General features: G+C 33.6%; 1 protein-coding gene across 2 annotated transcripts in view; it reads left to right on the top strand.

The window, feature by feature from the left end:
• GABA-B-R3 (gamma-aminobutyric acid type B receptor subunit 3) overlaps positions 1–23,206 on the top strand; it is an 80,887-nt gene that overhangs the window by 45,614 nt on the left and 12,067 nt on the right. For both annotated transcript variants that reach the window (XM_087412999.1, XM_087413000.1), the window contains exons 6-14: positions 4,013–4,216; positions 7,285–7,509; positions 8,068–8,128; positions 20,169–20,292; positions 20,890–21,006; positions 21,810–21,948; positions 22,367–22,483; positions 22,660–22,821; positions 22,972–23,075. In XM_087412999.1, coding sequence (XP_087269125.1) covers positions 4,013–4,216; positions 7,285–7,509; positions 8,068–8,128; positions 20,169–20,292; positions 20,890–21,006; positions 21,810–21,948; positions 22,367–22,483; positions 22,660–22,821; positions 22,972–23,075 — 1,253 coding nt within the window. The remainder of the gene's footprint in view (positions 1–4,012; positions 4,217–7,284; positions 7,510–8,067; positions 8,129–20,168; positions 20,293–20,889; positions 21,007–21,809; positions 21,949–22,366; positions 22,484–22,659; positions 22,822–22,971; positions 23,076–23,206) is intronic.

The following is a 23,206-nucleotide window of genomic DNA, read 5'->3' as shown; positions in this document are numbered from 1 at the left end:
TATATCGTCCTTATAGAAATTTAATATTAATTCTGACCAAAAGTATTATTCACAGTACTTTTAATATTCAAAATAAATGATTAACTGGCCAGTACTAATATTAAATTTCTATAAGGGCGATCGATAAAATCATTTTAAACGGACCAAAGGTTGTTCCTTTGTGCTCTTATAGATCGTTGTAGACATGGTCATTGTGCAGCAGCGGATTTATGTCAAATGCGAATATCTTTAATTAAAAAAAAAAGTACCAATACCGTCTGATATTTTCTTATATTTTCTTGCAGCAGTTAAAAGTACATAAAACTTGAAAATCTTACTTTTAAATTTACCTATATATCTTCATACATTTATAATATATGTAGCCACAATTTATAATTTTAAAGTAATTATGATACTTTCTCTCAGTGGTTACACAACATTTATTTAATGGATCGCATTATGTAAGTATATATTATATCGATATACTATGTAATAATAATACATTAAATATTTTATTTAAGTCATAATTATTGATTCTCCCATAAATGCAATAATGCAACAGCTGCGTGAAACATAAAATTTGTATGAAATGTGCAACCCTTACTATAAATCTTTTATGATAATGCAATGGCCAGTTGATCGTATATAATAAAAAAAAAATAATGCTCTTTTATAGAAAAATAACGCGTTACATATAGGCGTACTACGTAATCGTTCGGTAATTTTTTCTGCGAGAATTTTCTTCTGAAACAATATATGAACGTTCTACAAGCACGATTTTAATCCTATTTTTCTTTTTTTGTTTTACGCCCCCCCCCCCCCCCCGTCCGATATTCGCTGATGACGCGTACATAACGAACGCACGATTTTCCGATGAAACGGACAAATCTTCAATCTATTGATCAATCATGGAGAATAGGATAAGCCGATGGCGATGCGATGAGCATGTCGAATTACGACCGGACCACAAATCTCTATTATTCTGTATTGAGTGACAAGTTGCCTCAGAAATTAATAGATAATAATGTAAATCTAAATCGCGACGTTGACGCACACGTGGAAGAATCGATCAATTCGAGGAAGAGTATATCTCTACACGTGCCATCATCCGTAAAACTAGGCGCTCTGTCACTGAATAACTGATGCGGTTTAAATTAAGAACTCGGATTATGCTCGTTCAATTATTAGGAACGAGTGGAACGTACGCCGCGAAGAGAATTGCACAAAAGGCAAAGGGATGAAAACCTCGTCGTTCAATATTTTTTAATGAGCATGTAAGTTCCCTATCTCTTTCCGTCGCGAAGATCACCTGTATTAACGTTATCGAAAAGCCGTACGTTGAGTAAAGCGGAAACGTGCCACTACTCTTCCCACCTTCGGTTCCCACCGTCTCTGTGCCGGACCACAAATAATTCCAGCCATTAACTGTGCTACCATGTGCTGGCCTTTTGTACACTGGGTAACAACTTTTTATTACCACTTTTAGTGCACTAGCCGTTGTACTCTTGTAAAGAAACGCGGCAACCTGATTTACGAGAATGCTCGATACTTTCCAGACGTTTCCTCTTAGAGTCTCTAAGAACTGATACGCTCTTTACTCTTGACAATCTTGGCACATCGTGTTCTCGTATAACGTGTGTATCATTTTCTTGCAACAAAATATCTGCGTATACTACTAGCAAAAGTAACATATGTTTTTATATTACAGTAAACATATGGTTTCAGATGACGCCAGAATTTATAAATTCTTTATACAAATACAAGATACAGTAATCAAATGGAATATTTTAATTGATATTTCATAATATTTACCTCATATTAAAATTTTACAGATAAATTTATACGGCATTTTATATGGTTTCTGTTATTTCATTTATTATTTAATAAATGAAATATTAGTAATTAAAATATTAAACAAAATGTCAATAATTAAAAACTTTTTTTAATGGAAAGATTATTTAAAGAGTTTAACGAAAAGTTTTTAAATTATATATATAGATATAATTCAAAATGGATTCGATTGTACATTAAAATTATTAAGAAATTAAGCTTAACTGAGATTATTCAAATTTAAATAAAAACTTTACTGTTAAACTTTTCCAAATGGCATAATAAATGTTACATAAATCACGGTTACGTTTGTAGCATACATTTATTTCGCGTTTACAAATTCATTATAATCTCATCTCTCTCGGAAGAAATTAATTGATTATATCTCAGAGAGTACAAAAGTACCGAAAGGCCACGAAAGTGTTCTCAAAGTACAATTTCATAACGATGACCTACTTCATCCGCTAACTTGACCAGAGAACATAATACAAAATGTCTTAGGCAGATATTACAATGCTTAAAGTATCACATCTGGCAAAGCTGATAAAACTAAAAGAGCGGAAACAGAATTCCGGAGCGGAAGACAAAATTATGGTGAGAGGGATAATCAATAGTAAAGATAACAAGAAGATGAAGAAGACACATAATAGGATATATTTACATTCACGAATAATCCTTTTACCCTCATCTCTTCTTTTATTACACGAAACAGTTATGCGATCGTCATAAATAATTTCTTCTGACTCGACTCCGCAATCATCTTCGCGACTTCCCAATGAAGATCTCATCATGGTTGAGCAAGATTGAGTACTAATTATTTTAATAAGTTAAAAGTTAAATAAAAAATTAAAAAGTTAATAACTTTTAATAAGTTGATTTAGTTAATTTCAAATTAAGTAATTTTTAACTTATTTTAGTTATTTTAAATCTTAATTTATTAACTTTTTTCTTTTTAAGTTAAAGTTTTTCTTTTCTTTAAATATCTATATATATAATATTTTTTATAAAATCTTAAATATTAGAAAATTAGTTTAAAAAAACTCAATATTTGTAAAGGGCGCTGGTCAAAGATGAACATAGGTTGGATCTGTATTTAGAGAACGCTATTAGTGCTACTGCGTTATGCCATTCTGATTTTATCTCTAATAAGCAATAAAAAAAGAATAAAAAATTTTTTATTTACATCTAATTTTCCAAGAACGTGCAGGTATAGCCAGGATTCTCTGTAACGAGGAGAAATACAAGATTACTTACATTTTTAAAAATTACATTTTATTTTTCTTTTATTATATGAATTTCAAAATATGAAAATATCTATGTAACAATATTAAAAGTCAGATTTTTATTGTGCAAAAAATATCTTTGTTATATAGTATTCCATATAATTTACAAATAAAGTATTAAATTAATTTGGTGTGTGGTCTATATTGCAATATGTTTTGTTGTGTGTGTTTAAACTAAACTGATTTTAATAAAAATTTGAATATTCTGGGTAGCGATCATGTAACTTTTTTCTTAAAATGGAAACATGGTAAAAACTAAACATTTTTTTGTATGTATGTGTGTATATGCATATAAATACCTATACATAAAAATTTTCGCGTTTCCGCTTTAAAGAAAAAGTTACATGCTCGCTATCCTGATTTAATAAAAATTATGTTTTGCAAAATTGACTTTTTATTTAACTTGAATTAATTGAAGTTTAACGTGACTTTAATTGAGTTAGTTTTTGTTCATTTAACTTTTATAAGCCATTAACTTTAACTTAATTTAGTTTAAAAAAAAAACTTATCCAATCCTGTGGTCGAGATTCGACCGAACGCGATCACGAACGTAATCCTGTAAGCTTCTGTCCTTCGACAAATCAGAGAAGTAAACCGATCGATAAGCGAAACGAATACGTTCGCAACCCGTCGCGTATATCACGTCGCATCGTTCAGGGCTGCCTTGACGATGCAATCATGTCAGTCATCGATCCCGATAATGCGGCATCGCTATCGCAATGCATTGTGCGTTCGTGCCTATTATTTGCGCAAATACGATGAACCGGGACAATGTTCTTTTGCAAGCTCCGTGTTTAATCTCACGCCTGAGTTCCGGCGTATTCATCTATATCGTGATAAATAGCAAACATCACTGGCGTTTACTCAAGAATTGCGATTGAAGCGAATCTTTCATAATCTACGTCTTCCCTTCGTTGCAGGCCTGGAAACTCGGGATGCACGGCGGCGATTACGCGTGGATTTTGCCAGGTGAAACCATCGATTCCTTAGGGATAACGGGCAATTGGTGGAATGTCGGCGTCGGAGAGTGTTCGCCTTCTCAACTGTCACAGACTCTGGATGGTTTAATCATCGTCAAGAGCCACGCCACGGTTGTAGGAAATGAGACCAGTGCCTCGGGACTGGTATGTTATTTCTGCCCGTTTACATCTTTCTTATTATAAGAAAGAGAAAAGTCGCAAGATATTGGAATATTTCTTTCCTTATATCTCAATTTTTGGTTCATTGGTAATATAAAAAAAAAACATTATTTTTACTATTTAAATCATATTTCTTTTAGGAAAGAACAATTTTTTTTACAAAATTGATATCATTTGGAGATTAGGGAGATCTTTAAATTGTATCATTGGGTTTCTAAATCGTACTTCTAAGATAAACAATTATAAATTTTTACAATAAAAGATCTAAATTTTCTCAAACCTAACAAATAATATTTATGAATAATTTTTAATAAGTTTTTACCTTAGAGAGACTTAATACAAATATATCTTTCTTTATATAAACATTAAAATATAATAACAATTATAAAATATTATTCAACTGTTCAATTTTAACATGTTACGTATCTCATCTTAAATGTAAGTACAATATAAGAGTACGATTTATCCAATTCTCTGTACTTTTTGACAATATAATTCAATAATATTTCATTAATTTTTTTTTATTGTATTCAAAAAGAGTTTAAATATTAATTATAAAATTGGAGGCCTTAGATAGATCGCACGAAAACTTATATTAAACGTCACTTCTGTTACTTAAAAGAAAATATTTTATTAAGAAATTAATGGAAGTTAATTTAATCATCTGTACGATTTTCTCCCCTAATAAATAATAAATAAACTGCATTATATTGAATTGTCAATATTGTCACAAACTAATTTCAACATTATACAATTTTCCAAGTTTCCAGCTGCTTCCTTTGATTTATATGTATTCTTCGACAAGTTTTATCCCGAACAACAATTACATTTACAGCATTCCACGTTTATGAGGCAACAAATTTAATAAAAGAAAAATAGATAACGATCCTTTCACACCGCTACTGTTAACGGCAGCGATAATTGCAGAATTCCGCGTACCATAAAAGCGAAAGCGAAGATGTGAGAAAGCTTAGTCGCAGGGCCATTGCAATAATAACGCCTAGCTGGTTGCTGCTACAATCCCTAACACTTAATAAATGAAGTCCCACGAGCGGAAATTAGAGTATGCAACGAAGAAAGTTAGAGGTCTTGCCCCGCTATAGACGTGCCTTCCATTCTGTTCCATTAAAGGCTCGCGCAATAAAATCGTCAAAGTGAAAAAAAAATCCACTAGATCGTAACGTTTTTTCGCACCTTTCGGAAGCGAGTAATCAGCCTAATGACGACCGACGAGCCGCCGCAATCGACATTCGTGTCAAAAGTCATCCTCGATTTTGAGCACTCTCGAAAATAACAAATCGCAAAAATAGCGTTGCGACGCCGTATGTGGATTATACACATCACACTTTTCACATCCGACCGACGTCTTCCCCGAACACGGTTCCAATATAGATATCTGTCCCGAGTACGTTCTGGGACACGTTTCCTCCCGCGATATCAACATGAATAATTTCGCCGCATATCGGAGTAATTTCTCCACACGACAGGGTGATAAAAAAAAATGATTTTTTATGTGCAGTAATAATTTTTACGATGCTAAATAAGCATATATAAGGAAGCGTATCTTTTTGGTAGACAGAAGACATATTACAATAAAAACCTTTTACCACCAGAAAATTTACTGTTATCATGAAAGAACGCTGCGCGTTTTTTTAAAATGTAATTTAATAGGTGCACAAACACGTTTCTAAAAACAAACAGATGAAAAAACACGTGTAATACAAGTGCTTTGAAACAATATATCGAGTGAAAAACTCGCTATCTTCGTTATATCAAAATCATATGTCAATAATTATTAATATCTTTGTGTAGAAAAAATGTAACAAGATGTTTTTCTTATTGGAAAGGTAAGACTATATCACTTTTAATGAATATAAGATTATCTATCTCCGATTAAAAAGTTTAAAAAATTATATCCACTGTCTCAACATTTATTACAATATTAATTATATTAAACGCAATTTTGCGAAAAATACCAAATTATTAGAAATACGCGGTCAATATATTATAATCCTCCATTATTTGAATCATTTAATCCGACCATTCACTTGTTTATTCCGTGTCCTCAATCTAGAAATAGGTAAAACATGGGAAACTACATTTAAATCGATGAAAAGTTCAAAGTGCAATGCAAAATATATATTTAAGTCCACGTAATCTAATTAAAAGTATCATTAATAATAATATATAAATTGTGTGTTCAATATGATGTTCTAATATATTCGATATTAGTCAGTAACGTATAAAAAGAATTATAAGTTTAACATTTTTTCAAGAATAAATTGTTCTAATTTTTCAGCCTACGAGCTAAAAGGAGATATGCGTTCCGAAAGTTAAACCGCTGGAAAAATATCTCGAGTATGCGGAACATAAAGGGAAAGATTCGACGTATTATTTTCTCTTTCATACACAGTGCGCAATTCTCTAACTTCTGAACGTAAAATTATAAATGTAAGAACACACCACGTGACATTTCAACGGGTATTACGAAAATAGTAATTCGATTGGTTTTTCTAGTAAATTTAATGTGGCATATAGAAAAGCTCAAGAGTGCTTACTGTGTGCTAATCTATAATAAAATGTGATTTGTAGTCGTTTAATCAGATTTGCTGCGGCAAGTTCAACGAATAAGAGTTTTCGCTATCCTTGTTACTTGCTACGCAAATTTATTCCGATGAATATCGTACTGCGACATTCTCACTAATCCGGCTTACGATGCGCTTCGTCGCTTCAAATAAAGATAACATTATTAAAAATTAAAATTCTTTCGTTCTTCCTCTTTGTGTAAGTATCCTGCAGATATCGATATTATTGAAATTTAAATTAAATTAACGACCGACAACATATTTTTTTTCTTTACGTTTGCAACACGCTTTTTATCAAATGGAATACACGCGTTGTTGACGCGAACGACAAATTAAATTAACGCTCGCTCGTCAGTCGATTCAAACGTCCCGTCTCTTCCACTTTTTCTTTTTTAATTATACGACTACGCGAAATGTTTTGCGAGCCGTCCGACAACGCTTTATGCGTCGATTCCATTCATTTTGCAGACCAGCAAAAAATTTACTTCGGAGCTGAATAATACAGGCGTCGTACACTCGAAATTCGCGGGTCAAACCTATGATGCCGTATGGGCCATGGCACTCGCCCTCGCCAAAACTGAAGTCCTTTTAAACCGACGGAACGAGAGTATGGCGCAGTACGCTCACACGAGGAAGGACCTCACCAAGCTTTTATTGAAGCAGCTTAAGGATCTGCGCTTTATCGGAGTTTCGGTGAGTCCGTACAGCCAAAGAATAAATAAAACATGGAAAGAGAGGCCGTTTATTACGTATGTTCGAACGTCCACGAAACTTGAAGAACGTCACGGGAAAGTGAACAAAATTACCTCACACAAGTCCGTATATACAGGACACTCTACGTACTTTTATTTGTAGGTCCTTTTTTATTAACTCAGTGCTAAGTTTCTCATAAGAGAAATATCAAGCGATTTTTAAAGTTTCAATAATAATCGAAGATGAAGAACTTTTAACGAATGTTAAGCTGAAGAACATGGGCTAAATTTAAAATCAAGATTAGTTGTAAATAATAGTAGACCGTGACTATTTTAGCTTTCTTTTTTTTTAAAAGCGATAAATTTTTAGAAGAGATCCTTTAACTGACTTGAATATCAATATAACGATGTGATTAATTTATTTATAACTAACTTACAATGAATACGTGATTCGATTTACTTTTCAATAATAAAACGTAATTATCTTTTATATTTTATGACACCCCGTTATTTTAATTGTACTTTCATACATTCATATTTATTGTTATTGTGTTTATAGGGTCCGGTTTCCTTCGACGATGCAGATCGCGTTGGCATCACAGCGTTTTATCAGATGCATGGTAAGTTTTATGTGTTTTTAAAAAATAAAGATAAACGACTTTATTGAAGTACTTTAAAAATTAAACTATAAAGTACAGATCAGAAAATAATTTTGTTGAACCATTAAAACAATTATGTAAGAATCTCAAGTATTCTAAGCAATGCTGCATAAAGTTTTGACATTTTAACAATCAGTTTGAACGTCCTACATAATTATTTTGGCGGTCCAAGAAAGTTATCTTCAGAATTGTTCTTTCCAAATAGAGTTCTCGAATTTAATAAATCAACCGACGTGAATTAAGGAATCAGGAAATTATCGGTTTAGCAAGTTTTGATACGATAAACCATTTGTTGACGCGAATCGAAACTTCAATGACGACCCATAGTACATTTCGTTGTATTCTCTGGACTTTACGCTTCATCCACTCTGCCCAAATGTCAATAACGGTGTTAAACGTACAATGAACAGCAAGAGCTTACACTAGGGTACACGATGAAACGATACAACTAGCACAGACAATGGCGTGATTCTAACGATGCGGCATATCGCATATTCTATGCCGAGGACAACTGACGCATGGACGCGCGTATAATCCAATTTATGAGTTTTCTATTATGAATTGCGCGTCTAGCATCTCGCTAATGCGTTTTGTTTACGAGCATTTCCACGCTGTGGTTTAAGTCTATCTCGGTCTATCACTATTGCGAATTCGTATGTGCATGCGTCACATAGTACGCGTCCTCTCGAACAGAAAACGTAATCTTCTTTTCAGAAATCGCTTTATACGCTATGTGATCGCTACGTATCTTGAAACAAGATTATTCGTCTCTTGCTTTGATATAGAGATACCGATTTCTCTGTTATCGATATTGCGCATATTGCTCCAATTTTTGCAAGTGATATGATCCGCTAAGTATCTTATGCATTTAAATGAACGCCAATGACAATTACATGTACTAAGCTGTGTATATCGGGCAATTTATATTGGGAATTAATCGCGTTATTATTACGCACGTAACTTAAGTGAATGGTATTAATAAAGTACATTGAGCGCAGCAAATATTATTGATTGATTTATGAAGTATATATATCTCTATATAATTACTATAGTCATGATGAAATATAAAAGTAATATGAGTACGTGACAACGTATTTTTCTTTTTCTTCTTTTTTTGATTTCCAAATGTCTGAAATGTCTAAACTTTGTTTACTCTTTATCCACCACCTGTATTTATTTTGTAGAAAATCTTTTTGTCCCACGCTCGATGTGGAGAAACTTTACGTTTCCCGATTATATATGGAGAGTTTCACACACAGACACACTGAAAAATTTTCAAGAAACACCTGACATCTTGATTCGAAAAGTTTTCGACATCCTTAGGTGATTTGTTCGAGTGATTGTAGCGCTTGAGCTGCAATACTGTGTATTACGATTTCTCATTTCTAGTAAATGGGGGAGTACGATTTGAATATGTGATTTACGCATGTCTCCTTATTTATATCCTCAAGAGACTAGTAGTCTGACTATACCCTCAGGTAGAATACCTCGGATATTATACCCTAGGGGTTGCCTATATCCCGTACATGTACCTATATGAGTCTCTGAAATTGATGTGCAGCAATATCACCAAAATGTGTGTAAAAATATATATCTTACATTTTTTATTGTAATCGCCACCTCTGACTCTGTTGTCAACGGGCGCGCAAACGGCCGCGTTTAAAAATAATCGTGCACAGTAAGTCGACACTGACATTTACGTTAAATTAAAAATTAGTCTCTCTCTTTTATCATTAACGCTACAGTAACTTGTCACGCTCGAATATAACGTTAATTAATCCAGAGAAACATTAGCTGAGAAATCGTGCCGCGCGATGTACTCTGATAGACGTCGCGATGATTACTTTTCTTCCTGGTCATTTCTTCTCTCTGTTATTCATAAATGTGTCCACAGCCACGCACTGGAAATGGAAATTCTATTCATTAACACTGTCATAATAATTGTTTAATTGCAATATGCACTTATAAAGTCTCTCTCTCTCTCTATTTCAGCGAAATACTACCTTTTCCAATATGCCATATGCATAAATAAAGTTAATCGTATATGTATAGAAAGTGCGCAAAGAGAATCGAATGTAGGTATAATGTACTACAATATATCTATCACAATTTCGTTTATATTTGTCACCAAAGATAAGCTATTTTTGTAATTATTTTTTCCTTCATTTTTCATGTGACTTAGCAAATTATTAGAAGTAATAAAGGGTCAGTAATGTGATAATAAATTCGAGGAAAGAAAACCGACGCCGTTATAAGCACGTATTTGTAATTAATCAAATTACTTTATTAATAAGGAGTGTACATAAGTCAAGGATAAAAACGTTTCGATCATCATTTTTGGTCTTCCTCAGTCTTTAATTTTACTCATGTAATAACAAAAAAAAACTTTACAAAATGATCATATAAATGTTCTAACTAGGTTAGTGTCTAAATAATCTCAGGAGAGACCTGAACTTGCAAAACGACTGTAAACTTTTAAATATTTTATATAATGATTTAATTAATAATCTTAAAAAATTGTGATGCTTTTTCATTTTAATTTATAATCTTTAAATTTCAATTTTAATTTAATTTCAATTTGTAATTTAAGTTTGAAATTAATCGTTCATTTAATGCGTAATTATAATTTCAATTTAAAATTTTTTAATTGGCATAATATAAACTATAATGTACTTACTTTTAAATTTAAACGCTACTTTTAATGTTATTTAATTTGAATCTCATTCTTTGTGTATATTAGTCTTGCTGTAGTACTTGCTGTAACAGTTAACATCACTTTTGTTTGAACTGTCTAACTATATGACCACCATCTGATTTGACTCTCAGCGTGATTTAATTTATCATAATTTAATTACAACAATAATTATGTCTATGACTTGTTTACGGTACGGTTGGCTTATTAGTATGACAAGTTTGCGAAAGTTTCTCCTCATTTAATACATAAAAATTAATTTGTCTGCTTCATTATATTAGTTACAACATCTTACGTTCCGTTTTTATAACTATTACAGTTAACTGTATCTATAATTTGCTGCCTACGTTCAAATTGAAACCTTACAATTTTCGGATTGTTTATCTCTAATATCCGCATTATGTTGAAAATAACATACAAATTGATGAAGATATGTTTTTTTCGATTTTTGTAACACTAATCTAGAGCGTCTATCATGATTGCTCTGTAAATTTGTCTTTTTTTTTTGTTATTACATGAACACTGAGGAAGACCAAAACCTGCTGATCGAAACATTTGTTTATTTTTAACTTACATGTATATATACTCCTTGATAATAATGTAATTTAGTTAATTACAAAATTACGCACTTATAATTTATAATATCGGCTCATTGCATCTTCCTTTCCTTATGATTCAACAAATTATGTTATTTATATATTCAGACATTTTTTCAAACCTTTGGTTTGTAAAATAAAAATTGAATAAAATTGTTTAAATAATATTAATTCCTAGATAACTGTTGATTTTATTACATGTTTATATCGTGAGCTAAAGTCATCATTCTGCTGTACCACTAACAAATCGACATGAAAACTCCCACGACATTCCCATTCGTCCGAAACGCCTGAGAGAAATCGCATAGACTTCGCAAACTACTAACTCGACGCAACACGACCGTGCAACTACTAACTTTGCGTTTTACGAAACTGGTATTAAATTATAAAACTGAGTGCCTCTTGTACTCAAAATTGCAATCAGACATTTCTTGCACTTGTGACACTATCAATGAATTCTTATCTTCTTTTTTATATTTTTAAACTCAATTCGAAGTTAAATATTCACAATTGGCACAACGTTTAATTTAAAAAAAAATGTACGTGTTTATAATTCAGCCATCAAGATAGTAATTATAATACTGTATATCACGATTCGTTATTTCTAATACTATTTATTATACAAACGAAATGTCATAATATGGGAAACCAAATGTCTCCTGCAGAAATCGAATAAAATCTGCAGAATAATTTAACACATATCAATACATATCGATCTCTTATATCCCGCCGTTTTGGATTAAATCAATTAAACAGGTGAGTTATTGCAGTTGCCAAAAATATAGACAATATTTATCTATTTCTCGATATTGTTGCCAAAAAAATATTTGTTTTTAATTTTATACTGCGCTTTGTTTTCTTTCATAACATTTATTTTATTATTGTTTTAATGTTGAAATGAATTCAACATAAATGCGTGTTTTTGGGAATGATATTATTATTATGGTTCTAAACGAACATATTTATCGAACATATTATAATAATCGACTGTATTATTAGATATATTGCGTCGTGAAAATCGATTTATTTGCCTTAGCCTCAATATTTAATTACAATCAATCACGATCACACTAAATGCTTTGGAATAAATCTTCGTATAGATTTCCAATATAATGTTAAATCTTTTAATACATTCAGCCATTTACCACGTGATATTTCACTAATGGCAAAAACTAATGGATTTTCCTTTTTTTTTTCCTACATGGAGTTGACGAAACGTGAGAAAAAGTTCCTGCAGAATTTATTTTCTAGTATAAATTGACTAATATTTCACCACCAACCCCTTACAACCCCTCGATAGTCTGTTTGTGTTTATACAACTTTTTCGCTTCATGCTTTCTGTTTCTCATCCTATTTATAATTTGCGTACACAAAATGTACAAAATTTTTTCTCTACACAATAAATTCCTGCTCCGTACAGGATTATTACGAATAGATGCCGCTGATCGATATAATACTGACCACTTGATAAGCAAATAAAATAAGACGAAAGTTAATCGAAATTATGCAAGCGGAAGCGATTCCTTCGACGCGTGAAATCCGCTTATGATGAAGTTATTGCGCGGTTATCATAAATTCTCATATATTAAAGCACAAGCCGTAGTCGGTAACGGGACGAAAATAAAAACGGCGAATTGCATATTCAGTTAATTTTTGCAGCGTCACGTTAGAACAGTATCTCGACACGATTTCACTTTTCTGTCGCGCATATATAGAACTCCCTGGGGGTAGGTTCGCCCCGTGGCGGTTGGCGGAGAGTTAACAAATCCTGAAAATAAAGAACCGCTTAAATCCCTCGTCTCGGCGCCAAAGTTTAATGCTCGTAAGGGGTTTTCAGAGGTTTCGCGTTGCGAGAACACGGAGCAGAGTAAATATCAGCTTGGCCAACGTCGCGATTTATGTATACTTGCCCGGATACGACGGAATCGTAGTCTCCGTCTGGAGATATGAGCTACGAAATGGAGTTGCCGTGAATCCCGCAGTAATGCGATTGACAATACTTGGCATTTTATCGAATCGACGATCCTCTACGTTAGCAAAAAGTCAATGCATTATTAATGAGGATGGACTTTCATCGAAATCGATAAAAAAAAATGCAAAATCAAAGAGACACGAAGAGAAAGAGATAGAGAGAGAGAGAGAGAGAGAGAGAGAGAGAGAGAGAGAGAGAGAGAGAGAGAGAGAGAGAGAGAGAGAGAGAGAGAGAGCTGACAATGAGATATATTTTCAATAATATCACTTGATTAAATCGATACTTTTTTCAACGTCAAAAGTCGACTTTATTATATAAAGACACGACATATGTTTATCAAATTATAGCCGGCAGCGATGATAATGACATACAAAAGAAGAAAATATCGCGCTAATAATATTACCGATATTAACGAGTAATTTTACGTTGAAGATTCACCTTTTTTAATCTGTTCTATTTGGCTGCTGTTACGGTAATTAATGCGTTTGTAATTACAACGTGTGCGTCAGCTACCTTTCGTCGTGTGCTGTGGTCAAATAATGGAAAATACGGTGCCGCACAAAACCAAGATAAATGCCGTCGTAATTGCTTTCGTATTATTCTCACGGGAGATGTCCACATGTCCTCGTCGAAATTTTATAATTAATTTCATGCAAGAGAAAGAGAGAGAGAGAGAGAAAGAGATTGCTCCACCGACCAAACTGCACTGCAATTTCAACCGGGCTAATCATTTAGTAGATACGACTGGAGATTCGTCTGAGATAAATCAAAGAAACACGTTTGTGTTCCATGTCACGTATTTATATAACTTCCATAACGCTAACTAAAAATTGCGTTAAAATACTAAGTGCATTGTACACAAATACAAACGCGTGAAAAATTTGAATAGATACAAATTTGTCTGTAAATCCAAAACGTGAAGCTACAAATGTGCTTGAAAATCTGCATCGGAAAACGAGATTTATGGGACGGTGCAACGACGAAAGTTTACGTGCGCAAAATTCAGATGAAATTTTATGTATGTTCATCGCAATATTTTCCGTTTGCGGATTTATATGTCGCTTACTTATAATCAATAAATAAGCCCTGTTTCGTGTGTTGAAGAGAATAGAAACGTCTTGTGCAAATGTATACGCGATTTCGTTCGGGATTCCACAGCCAGCGCGGTGCGAACCGAAATCCACCGTCGACGACGAACAATAGGTCAAGAGTTCTCTCTTACCGGTCAACACACAATGCCAATGCATAATTTGAGTAGTCCATGGAAGCACCGATCTCCGGTATTCCCACGATTCCAACGATAGAATTCCTCGCGAAATCAAGCCTCCTCGCAGCATAACGCGGGCACGCGTGTTCACTCGCACCCCGGCAATGCATGCAGCGGATAATAGGCGGAAATATTTCCGCAGTGTGTCACCTATATCCAGTAGTATCGCTTCACTTTCACATATCCTCGATGCGCATTCAGAATTGAGGCCGCGATTCATTATTCTCTGCATTTCTGTCTCTACCTGCCTGTTGTTCGACTAAAAGCCATGCCCGAACAATCTCTTAAAAGCTCCAATAATAGAAGATAACATCCTCTGTATTTTTGTCTTCATATGAAATATGAACACATTTTTTGGATATTAAAAATATGAATATACTGTATGAATATATTGTCTATTTTCTCGAAAATATATTAAAAATATATTAGAAATATATATATTTTATTTAATATATTTCATATATTTAATATATTTCTTCCATTCTACAATTGCATTTTAAACATATGCGAAGGTTTCATCATTTGCTTAAAATTTATTATAAATTCTGTATACAATAATATTTCTAATTGTTAATTTAACAGACGTAACGTTAATTAAATTAAAAGCCATTACAGAAACTTGTTAATTATATCTTAACATGCGAAATTTGCGTAACAAATTTTAGAACATCGCTTCTCATTGTAGTAAGTTTAACAAAAAGAAACTGAGAGGCAGGTAGTACAAAATATTTTGTTAAACTTTGAGACCCTCTTGATACATAATACCACAAAGTTTATGTTATTCCCTCCCTCCCCCCCCCCTCTCTCTCTTTCTCTTCCTCTTTATTCTCTCCAACAAGATCGTTCGTATATTTCAAGGCACAAAGCGTTTTATTTTCAGGGCTCGTAATCCTGCAATGTTTTCATGCAATATCTTCACGATAAAAAACTCTTCGAAACTCACGAGAATTATTTTCCACTTCGTATATCACAGTAAAGAAATCATTAGTCACGTGTCAGTTGGGGCAAAAACAATCGCGAAGGAGAGAAGTATTCTCTCTATTAAGAAATGAGTGATGTAAGGAGGGTTAAAAACTTACCAATTTTCTCGCGTAAAACCACTAACTTCTCTCTTATTTTCGGGAGCGCTGAACCCGAGAATCTTTTGCCATTTTCACGCCTTTCTGATAGCACGACCGCCGTCTGTGGTACATTATGGACTCATCGCCCAGCTCGTTAACCCTTACTCGGAGTCGCGCAAAGAAACGACTTCTTTTTTAGGATCGTTCCAGCGACATCGATTTTAGATAAAGTCAATGAACTGACGCGAATGGCAACTACAGACAGGACCAGTGCAAAAGATCGGTGCTGTTTGGACAAATTAAATAGCATCGACTGCCATCGCGTTTATACCACCTGTGACTTGTCTTCGATCTTTCTCTCTTTTGTTTCTTTTAGCCGTACACTCATTTTCAACTGTGTCAAATCCTGCCGCAATCTATCAAGTTCTGGCAAATAGTAAACCTCCCATTGTCGAGACTTGTGCGACTTTTAACCCAGTATATTGCAATCGTGCAGGATAGACGAAAAGGAATAAGTAAAAAGAAATAACTAAATACTTACTTTTTGTACGACAAATCAAATGGCGTCGATCAATTGACATCGTATCCTTGAGAAAATAATAATAGACGAAGGCGGGAAACATCAAGGATGATGGGGTGAAGTAACTGAATAGTGAAGTACCTTGTAAGGGCCAATGAGAGGGTTACGTAGAAAATTGAACTTAGTGATATAGAAAAAATTCTTGTACGATGAGCTGTCACGAATACTGATTTGATTCGATATCTTTGAGAGAAAATTTGATAAAGCAAATTATCTGATATCATGATGAAGTGAAAAAATCAGATGCAAGGGAGAAAAAAGGGCAGCGCACAATTGAACTTCATTTTACTTATTACGACGGAGAGGTAATGGAGTTGTCCGATTATCCTCGGCAATCATGCAGAAGTAGGAATCGAGCAAATAAATTTGTCGCTTGTTTCGAAGGCAATTGCGATTACGTCACCAGCATCTATCGTGTCGTTTATTTCACTTTGTCATTTCCGCTATTTTCTCATTACTCACTATCGGCCGCCGTTCGCGTCTACCTTACTTCTTTACCTTATTGTAACCGCGGTCGCTCGAGAAGGACGCAATTTCTGTGCTTCGAGAGGTGCTCTATCGATCTATTTGCTCGGCTATAGAGCAAGCATTGCTGGTGCGGCATGAATCCGAAATTCGTGGTGCCCAATTTGCACACGGGATTAAGCACGCAAAAGAGCGGTCATTGCGTCCGTTGGCGCGGGTTTATCATGAAATATTATAGCGCGCGTGCGCTCGCTGGAGAAATTGCGTCGCGATGTTGACGGAATATGACGGACGTGAAAAAATAAAAAGATAAAACTGTCCATAAAACCGTGGACTACGGATCCCTTTATCTACCATTTACGTCTGAAACGTAATCCGGGCGAACAATCCGAGAGATTGGTCGACAATTTATTATACCGTAATAAAATTCACGCTCGCCACTTCTTCTTTCCTGCTACCAAGTGATAATCGCGCTGAGAACTTGCGAAATCAGCAAGCAAGCTCATGCGACGCGCTGAAAGGTAAACAAATTGCTGTATGCAGGGAGCTATAAAGGCCATTTTACTCGATTTAAAATGCGCGACAGAATTTTCTAGGAGAGAATCCACTATAGAATTTTATTCTAAATTTTGTTAATATACTGCGTAGAATTTTTTATTTTAAAGATATTCTTTGCATAAGAGAATTATGAATATAAAATTCTGTTACGAATTCAATTGCGAATTATAGTTCATGTAAAATGAATCTAAGCGCTGCGAGATGCATGAGGCAGAAACCCACATAAACGTGGAGACAGAGAGAAATAAAAGGCAGCATGGATAGTATAAATTGCGAGCATTTGCTGATTCTAGTAGAAAGAATAAATGTAACAAGACTATTCTTTGTTGCTCCTCAATTAAATTTGATGCGACACAGCTAACTGTTCTTGGTACTGTAAGAGAAAATCCTCGACTAGAGTACTCCAAAGTGATACTTTAAGACACTTTGTATAATGAAAATAATAACAAATTGGTAAAAAGACTGGGTTTGCGCATTTGTTATATGATAAACAGTTTATTGAAACCTTAAATCTGCATAAAAGGTTTATGATCTAAAGACAAATTTAGAATATGTATTTTAACTCGAGCGATCTTATCTTTATTTATCCAATTGGTTTTTTGATTTGTATACAGTTTATGACGTCTTGAAATAGCTCAATATAAATTATTAAATACTTGTACCAACTTTGAATACGTTTTTTCTTGTTGTGAATTAATGAAGAAAAGTGTTATTCGTTATGTATAAAAAGTGTATATATGTATATATATATATATTACATATAATATTTATTTATATATATACATATACACAAATAATACTGTAAGAGAAAAATGTGCAGAATACATTTTATTTTGATTTAATTCTTGTTTTGAAAAAATGTATAACGTCAAAGTAATTCAAGACACAAAAAAATAATATCCCAAAATAATACTAAGTTATTTCTTAAGAAAATATAAATGATTACTACATGAGATATTCCATAATCATCATATAATATTTTAATAATGTATCGGAGATTAATATTGGAATAAAAAATCCTGATACGAAAGAGGATCGAAGTCGTCGATCTGATTCATAATTGGACATTTTCTCCTTTAATTCCCTTTGATTGTAACTGTGAAAAGAACACAATAATCGATTGTACTTCTAAGAACTTGGCAAGAAATCGAAATCGAGATCTTATTTCAGAATCAAACACAAGAAGTCTGCTTAAAAATTTAAAAGACATCGGTATTTCTACTGTATGCTGTAAGAAAACTATAACTTTTGCTTATTGTTAGTTACAACTTTTCTATTTACTTCCAACAGCACCTATATCAAATTAATTTATTTTTATTTTAATTATGCATTAATTCATCGAAACAAGACAACTTGGAGGATATCGCATTGTCAGCAAATCGATTTGCATAATATCATGAGTAGCATTTATAATGATTGAGCGATACGATAATATCTATATTTCCGGAATTATTCGACAGAGAGATTATCAATTTTCTATTACATAATATTATTGAATTAATTATTACACTTAGCTAACGTTATATTATTCTGCCGTATATTTTTTATTATATATAAAATAACATAATTACATGATGTTAATGTAAATGTGATGCGTAAAAGAATTTAATTAATTTTTTCAACTATCGCTAGAAGATTTAAAATCATTTTAAAAAACAAAAATTTTTTTTTATGTAATGTATGTTGTGCGTATGTGTATGTCTATTAATACATTGTAATTTTCCCTGTGTCACGTTTTGCTGTAAGACGATCGCTTTTAGAAGCAATCACCTTAATCGAATAGCGCTTAATCCGTTATTCGAATAGGTTTCTCACTGAAACTTCGGCCTCAGGTGTGGTGAAAGCAATGCTGACAAGGTTCGCACGGCTTCACTCTACCTTTTGCCTGCCTCGCGAATATCCAAGCTTACTGACATCGACCGATAAATTGTCGAACGAATACGAGAGAAAAGGAGGCGGATAATGGATTTTCTAAGGACATCGAACGACGAGGTGGAAGGAATTAAAGCTTCGGTTTGATTAACGTTGCCCTTTCGACGTGCACTGTAACTTTATCCCCAATAAGAAGATAATCATCAACATTCGGAAAAAGTCACGTCTGTTTTGCCAGAATTAATATTACTGGCATGAAGCTTGAAAGATCAATTACAATTAAGTTGTTTAATATTGTTGACATTTTATGCACGGACTATACTCTAAATTCTTTTCTATTTTTGTATATATCACCGCGGTCTCAAATGTTACAAAGATAATTAATTTCTTCTTTAAAATTGTCCGCAATAAAAAGAAGAAAATATTAGGTGTGCAAACAAAAGAGAGGAAGAGGAAATTACGTTCCCAACGTGAATAAACGTCCCTTTGGACGTCTCGATCTCTTTTCGCTACTTATTTTCTGACACACTAACGGAACAGTTTTACTAGATATTCACGATGAAAGGAAAGAGAAATCGGAATAGAGCAGAGAGAAAAAAATTTAGTTTGAAGTAAAAATCGATAGCCTTTATCCCTAGAAAATTCATCTTCCTGTCTCGTTTTGCAATTCTGTTATTTGCTATTTCACCAATAATTACAATTTTTTTTATATTTTAAAAAGTAGAATCCAAATGAATTTCAAAAATTGAAATCTAAATAAAAAGCACACAGTAAATATTGAATTAGAAATCATGCAGTGAATTAATCTTAAACAATGACTAATATTAATTTTTGTGTTGTCAAAAGTTCACGGAGATGAAATTTTATTAATCGATCCAACTGCAATCTGATAGCGTGACACGCTTCCGGAGGCTGATAGTAAAGTTTTTCGATTACAGGACACGATATTAAGAGAATAGCTATCTATACTCCTGAAGATGAGAAACTGATAATGAACTGTCCAGGATGTGAGGCTACAAGATGGCCCGAAGGGCAAGTACCAGCAGCTCGCAGGGTCTTTCGGTACGTATTATCAACGTTATCAACGTTATCATACTTGATTGATCTGCTCAATTATTGTTAGGTAAATCAAGTCTTGATCATCCTAATTTGCAAACTAATGAATTGATATGTCTAATCTAAATATTTCAGTAATTATATTTAAAAGTTTTGAATCATATTTGAAAAGTTTTTGATTGAGAATAATAGAATACTGAAAGTAGCACATATTTTCACATATTTTCATTACGTCTGATCTCTCTCTTATTATTACAATTCAGATTTAATAATTCAGAATAAGGATTGATGATCTTCTCATGTCTAGCGAGATGTTATTTAATAAAATAATCGCCGTTACCTGTAGAGTATTTCGAATCATTACCACCGTCAAATATTTAGCTAGTTTCGACACGCGTTTGACAATAATTCGACTGCAGATAATTACTGTTTGCAGCGAGTTAGTGTAAGGCATTGTACAACAAGAGCGGTAGCAATTATAACATTATGGAATAATAACGTGTTGAATTAATTTACACGCCCATTCGATAACATCATCGAACTCGATAATTCATCAAACTCGAGGGCGGCAGGTCGAGTGATCGAGTTTGTTCTTGCACGCAGATTACGAATGGTGACAGTTGCACCCGCCGCGTTCCTCGCTATCACCTGCATCGCCAGCGTCGGTGTTACCTTGGCACTCGCTTTTCTGGCCTTTAATCTTCACTTTCGCAAGCACAAGTAAGTTCGATATTCAATACAAACTATGAATCCTCATGTAATTGATAAAGTAGAAAATATGAAAGAGCGAACATCTAAGATTCTAAGTGATACACTGAGAAAAATGTACTAAATTTTAATAAATATTTGTTTGAATATTAATTTAGCACCTATATTTATGATAAATAAATATTTACTAAACAAAAAAGGACAGTTGAATCAAGTTAATGGTTCCTGTATTAAGAATTATAAGTTCGCATTTAATAAATTCGCCTAGGATTATATTCAAACAAATATTTATTAAAATTTAGTACATTTTTTCTTACACTGAAAAAGTAAAAATATTCTCGAGAAAATTTTATACGTGACGTTTTCATCGATTATTATTGATTATAAAAAATTTGACTGTGATGACGAAATATATATTTTATTTATTTTTATATAAAATTTTATCAATCAATTGTAAGAAACTAAAATAAATGGTTTATTTATTAAGAATAAAATTTTATTTTGCCGCGTTATTTAAATAAGAATTTAATCCAGTGAAATAAACATTACATCTCAAAAATAAATTTTTAACTATTTTCTTCTCAGAGGATACTTTTTACAATATTCGTGAATGCAATCTTCAAATATTTATTGATTATTCTTAAAAAAGAAATTGGTGAAATGAGTAAGTGTAGGTACACATGACATTGTCGATTTTACGAGTTAAAATAAATGAAGACAGCTTACTTGAAGATCGTGCTTGCTAGATTTCCAAGAATCTGTATGTAAATTGTCACGATACATCACTCAAGTCCATTATTCCTGGATATTGGCAGAAGCATAAAACTTTCAAGCCCGAGGCTAAATAATATGGCAGCCGTTGGTTGTGGCCTGGTCTACGGTGCTGTTATACTTTTGGGACTGGACGACGCCACACTTCCCGACAGCGATGGTTATTATCCTACGGTGTGCAAGGTGATTAACATCTATTACGAAGGAATATTGCGTCCTCGACGACGTGATCAATATTATCGGCGTCGATTTGATTTATATACGCACGTTCCGCATTAATACTGGACACCTCTTGTATTATTGAAGGCGCATCCTTTTAAAACAAATCTAAGAATTTTTTGTAAAAAAAACTAATTGAAGTTTGCAAAAAAGCTCAATTTTTTTACAAATTAAAATACGTAATAAGAACTGCAGCGTAGTTATTTATTTATTATCCAGAATTGGCTTGGCAAACAAACGCGCGATAATTGAAATTGCTTTTTTTACAAAATGCAATTATCACAAAATGCTCATCCCTATAGTGTTTCGCCTGATTGCAATAAGTGTTCTTTCCTAAAAAATAAGAATTAATATAAATATGCCATACGTTTCTTATCCACAGGCAAGAGTGTACCTACTGTCAGCTGGCTTCTCCCTAGCTTTTGGCTCGATGTTCACGAAGACTTATCGGGTACACAGAATCTTCACCAGAAGCCGGAGCGGAGTCGTTAAGAACAAGGTTAGTGACATGCAAACAATTTTTCTTCCTCATTCGGTAAACGTGACCTAACGCGAAACTGATATTTATTTTTTCGAGAGGAAAAGAATATCGAAAAGTTACGCGTTTCCGCATGCTTGCGGAATCGATGCCCTGACCAGACACACAAATCGCACTTATCACTTCGTGCTTTACAGCTGCTTCAGGATACGCAGCTGATATTCTTGATCTGCATGCTCCTGGTGATCGATATCGTCGTAGTGACCCTATGGGTAATTTTGGACCCGATGCAACGTCACCTACAAAATCTTACCCTAGAAATAAGCCCACAGGACCGGGGGGTCGTCTATCAGCCTCAGGTAACTGATATGAAATTCATGTCCAACTCGTTTCGCCATCTCAAGCGAAGTACTCTGGCGACGGCTGTGACTCGAATGTCACGGTTACACCACAGGAACTATATTAACGAGCTGCAACCAATTAACTCGTGCCTTTATTTGCCTTTGCAGGTGGAGGTATGCCGTTCGCAGCATACGAACGGCTGGTTAAGCGCTCTCTACGTTTACAAAGGTTTATTACTCGTAGTCGGAGTCTACATGGCCTGGGAAACAAGGTGAGCTTAGGGATAAAGACATTTCCAAGTCTGCGGATACTGCATGATAAGCAGGCCAGCTCCCCCGATAATAGAGATAATCTATTGCATACTATATGCCGTTTTGAAAGTGAACCCACTATTAATTTCTC

Source organism: Acromyrmex echinatior, chromosome 14, assembly GCF_024713525.1.
Source record: "Acromyrmex echinatior isolate Ae372 chromosome 14, ASM2471352v2, whole genome shotgun sequence".
Taxonomy (NCBI): domain Eukaryota; kingdom Metazoa; phylum Arthropoda; class Insecta; order Hymenoptera; family Formicidae; genus Acromyrmex; species Acromyrmex echinatior.
The sequence above is the reverse complement of the archived record's forward strand: the minus strand, read 5'-3'. Positions and strand labels throughout refer to the sequence as shown.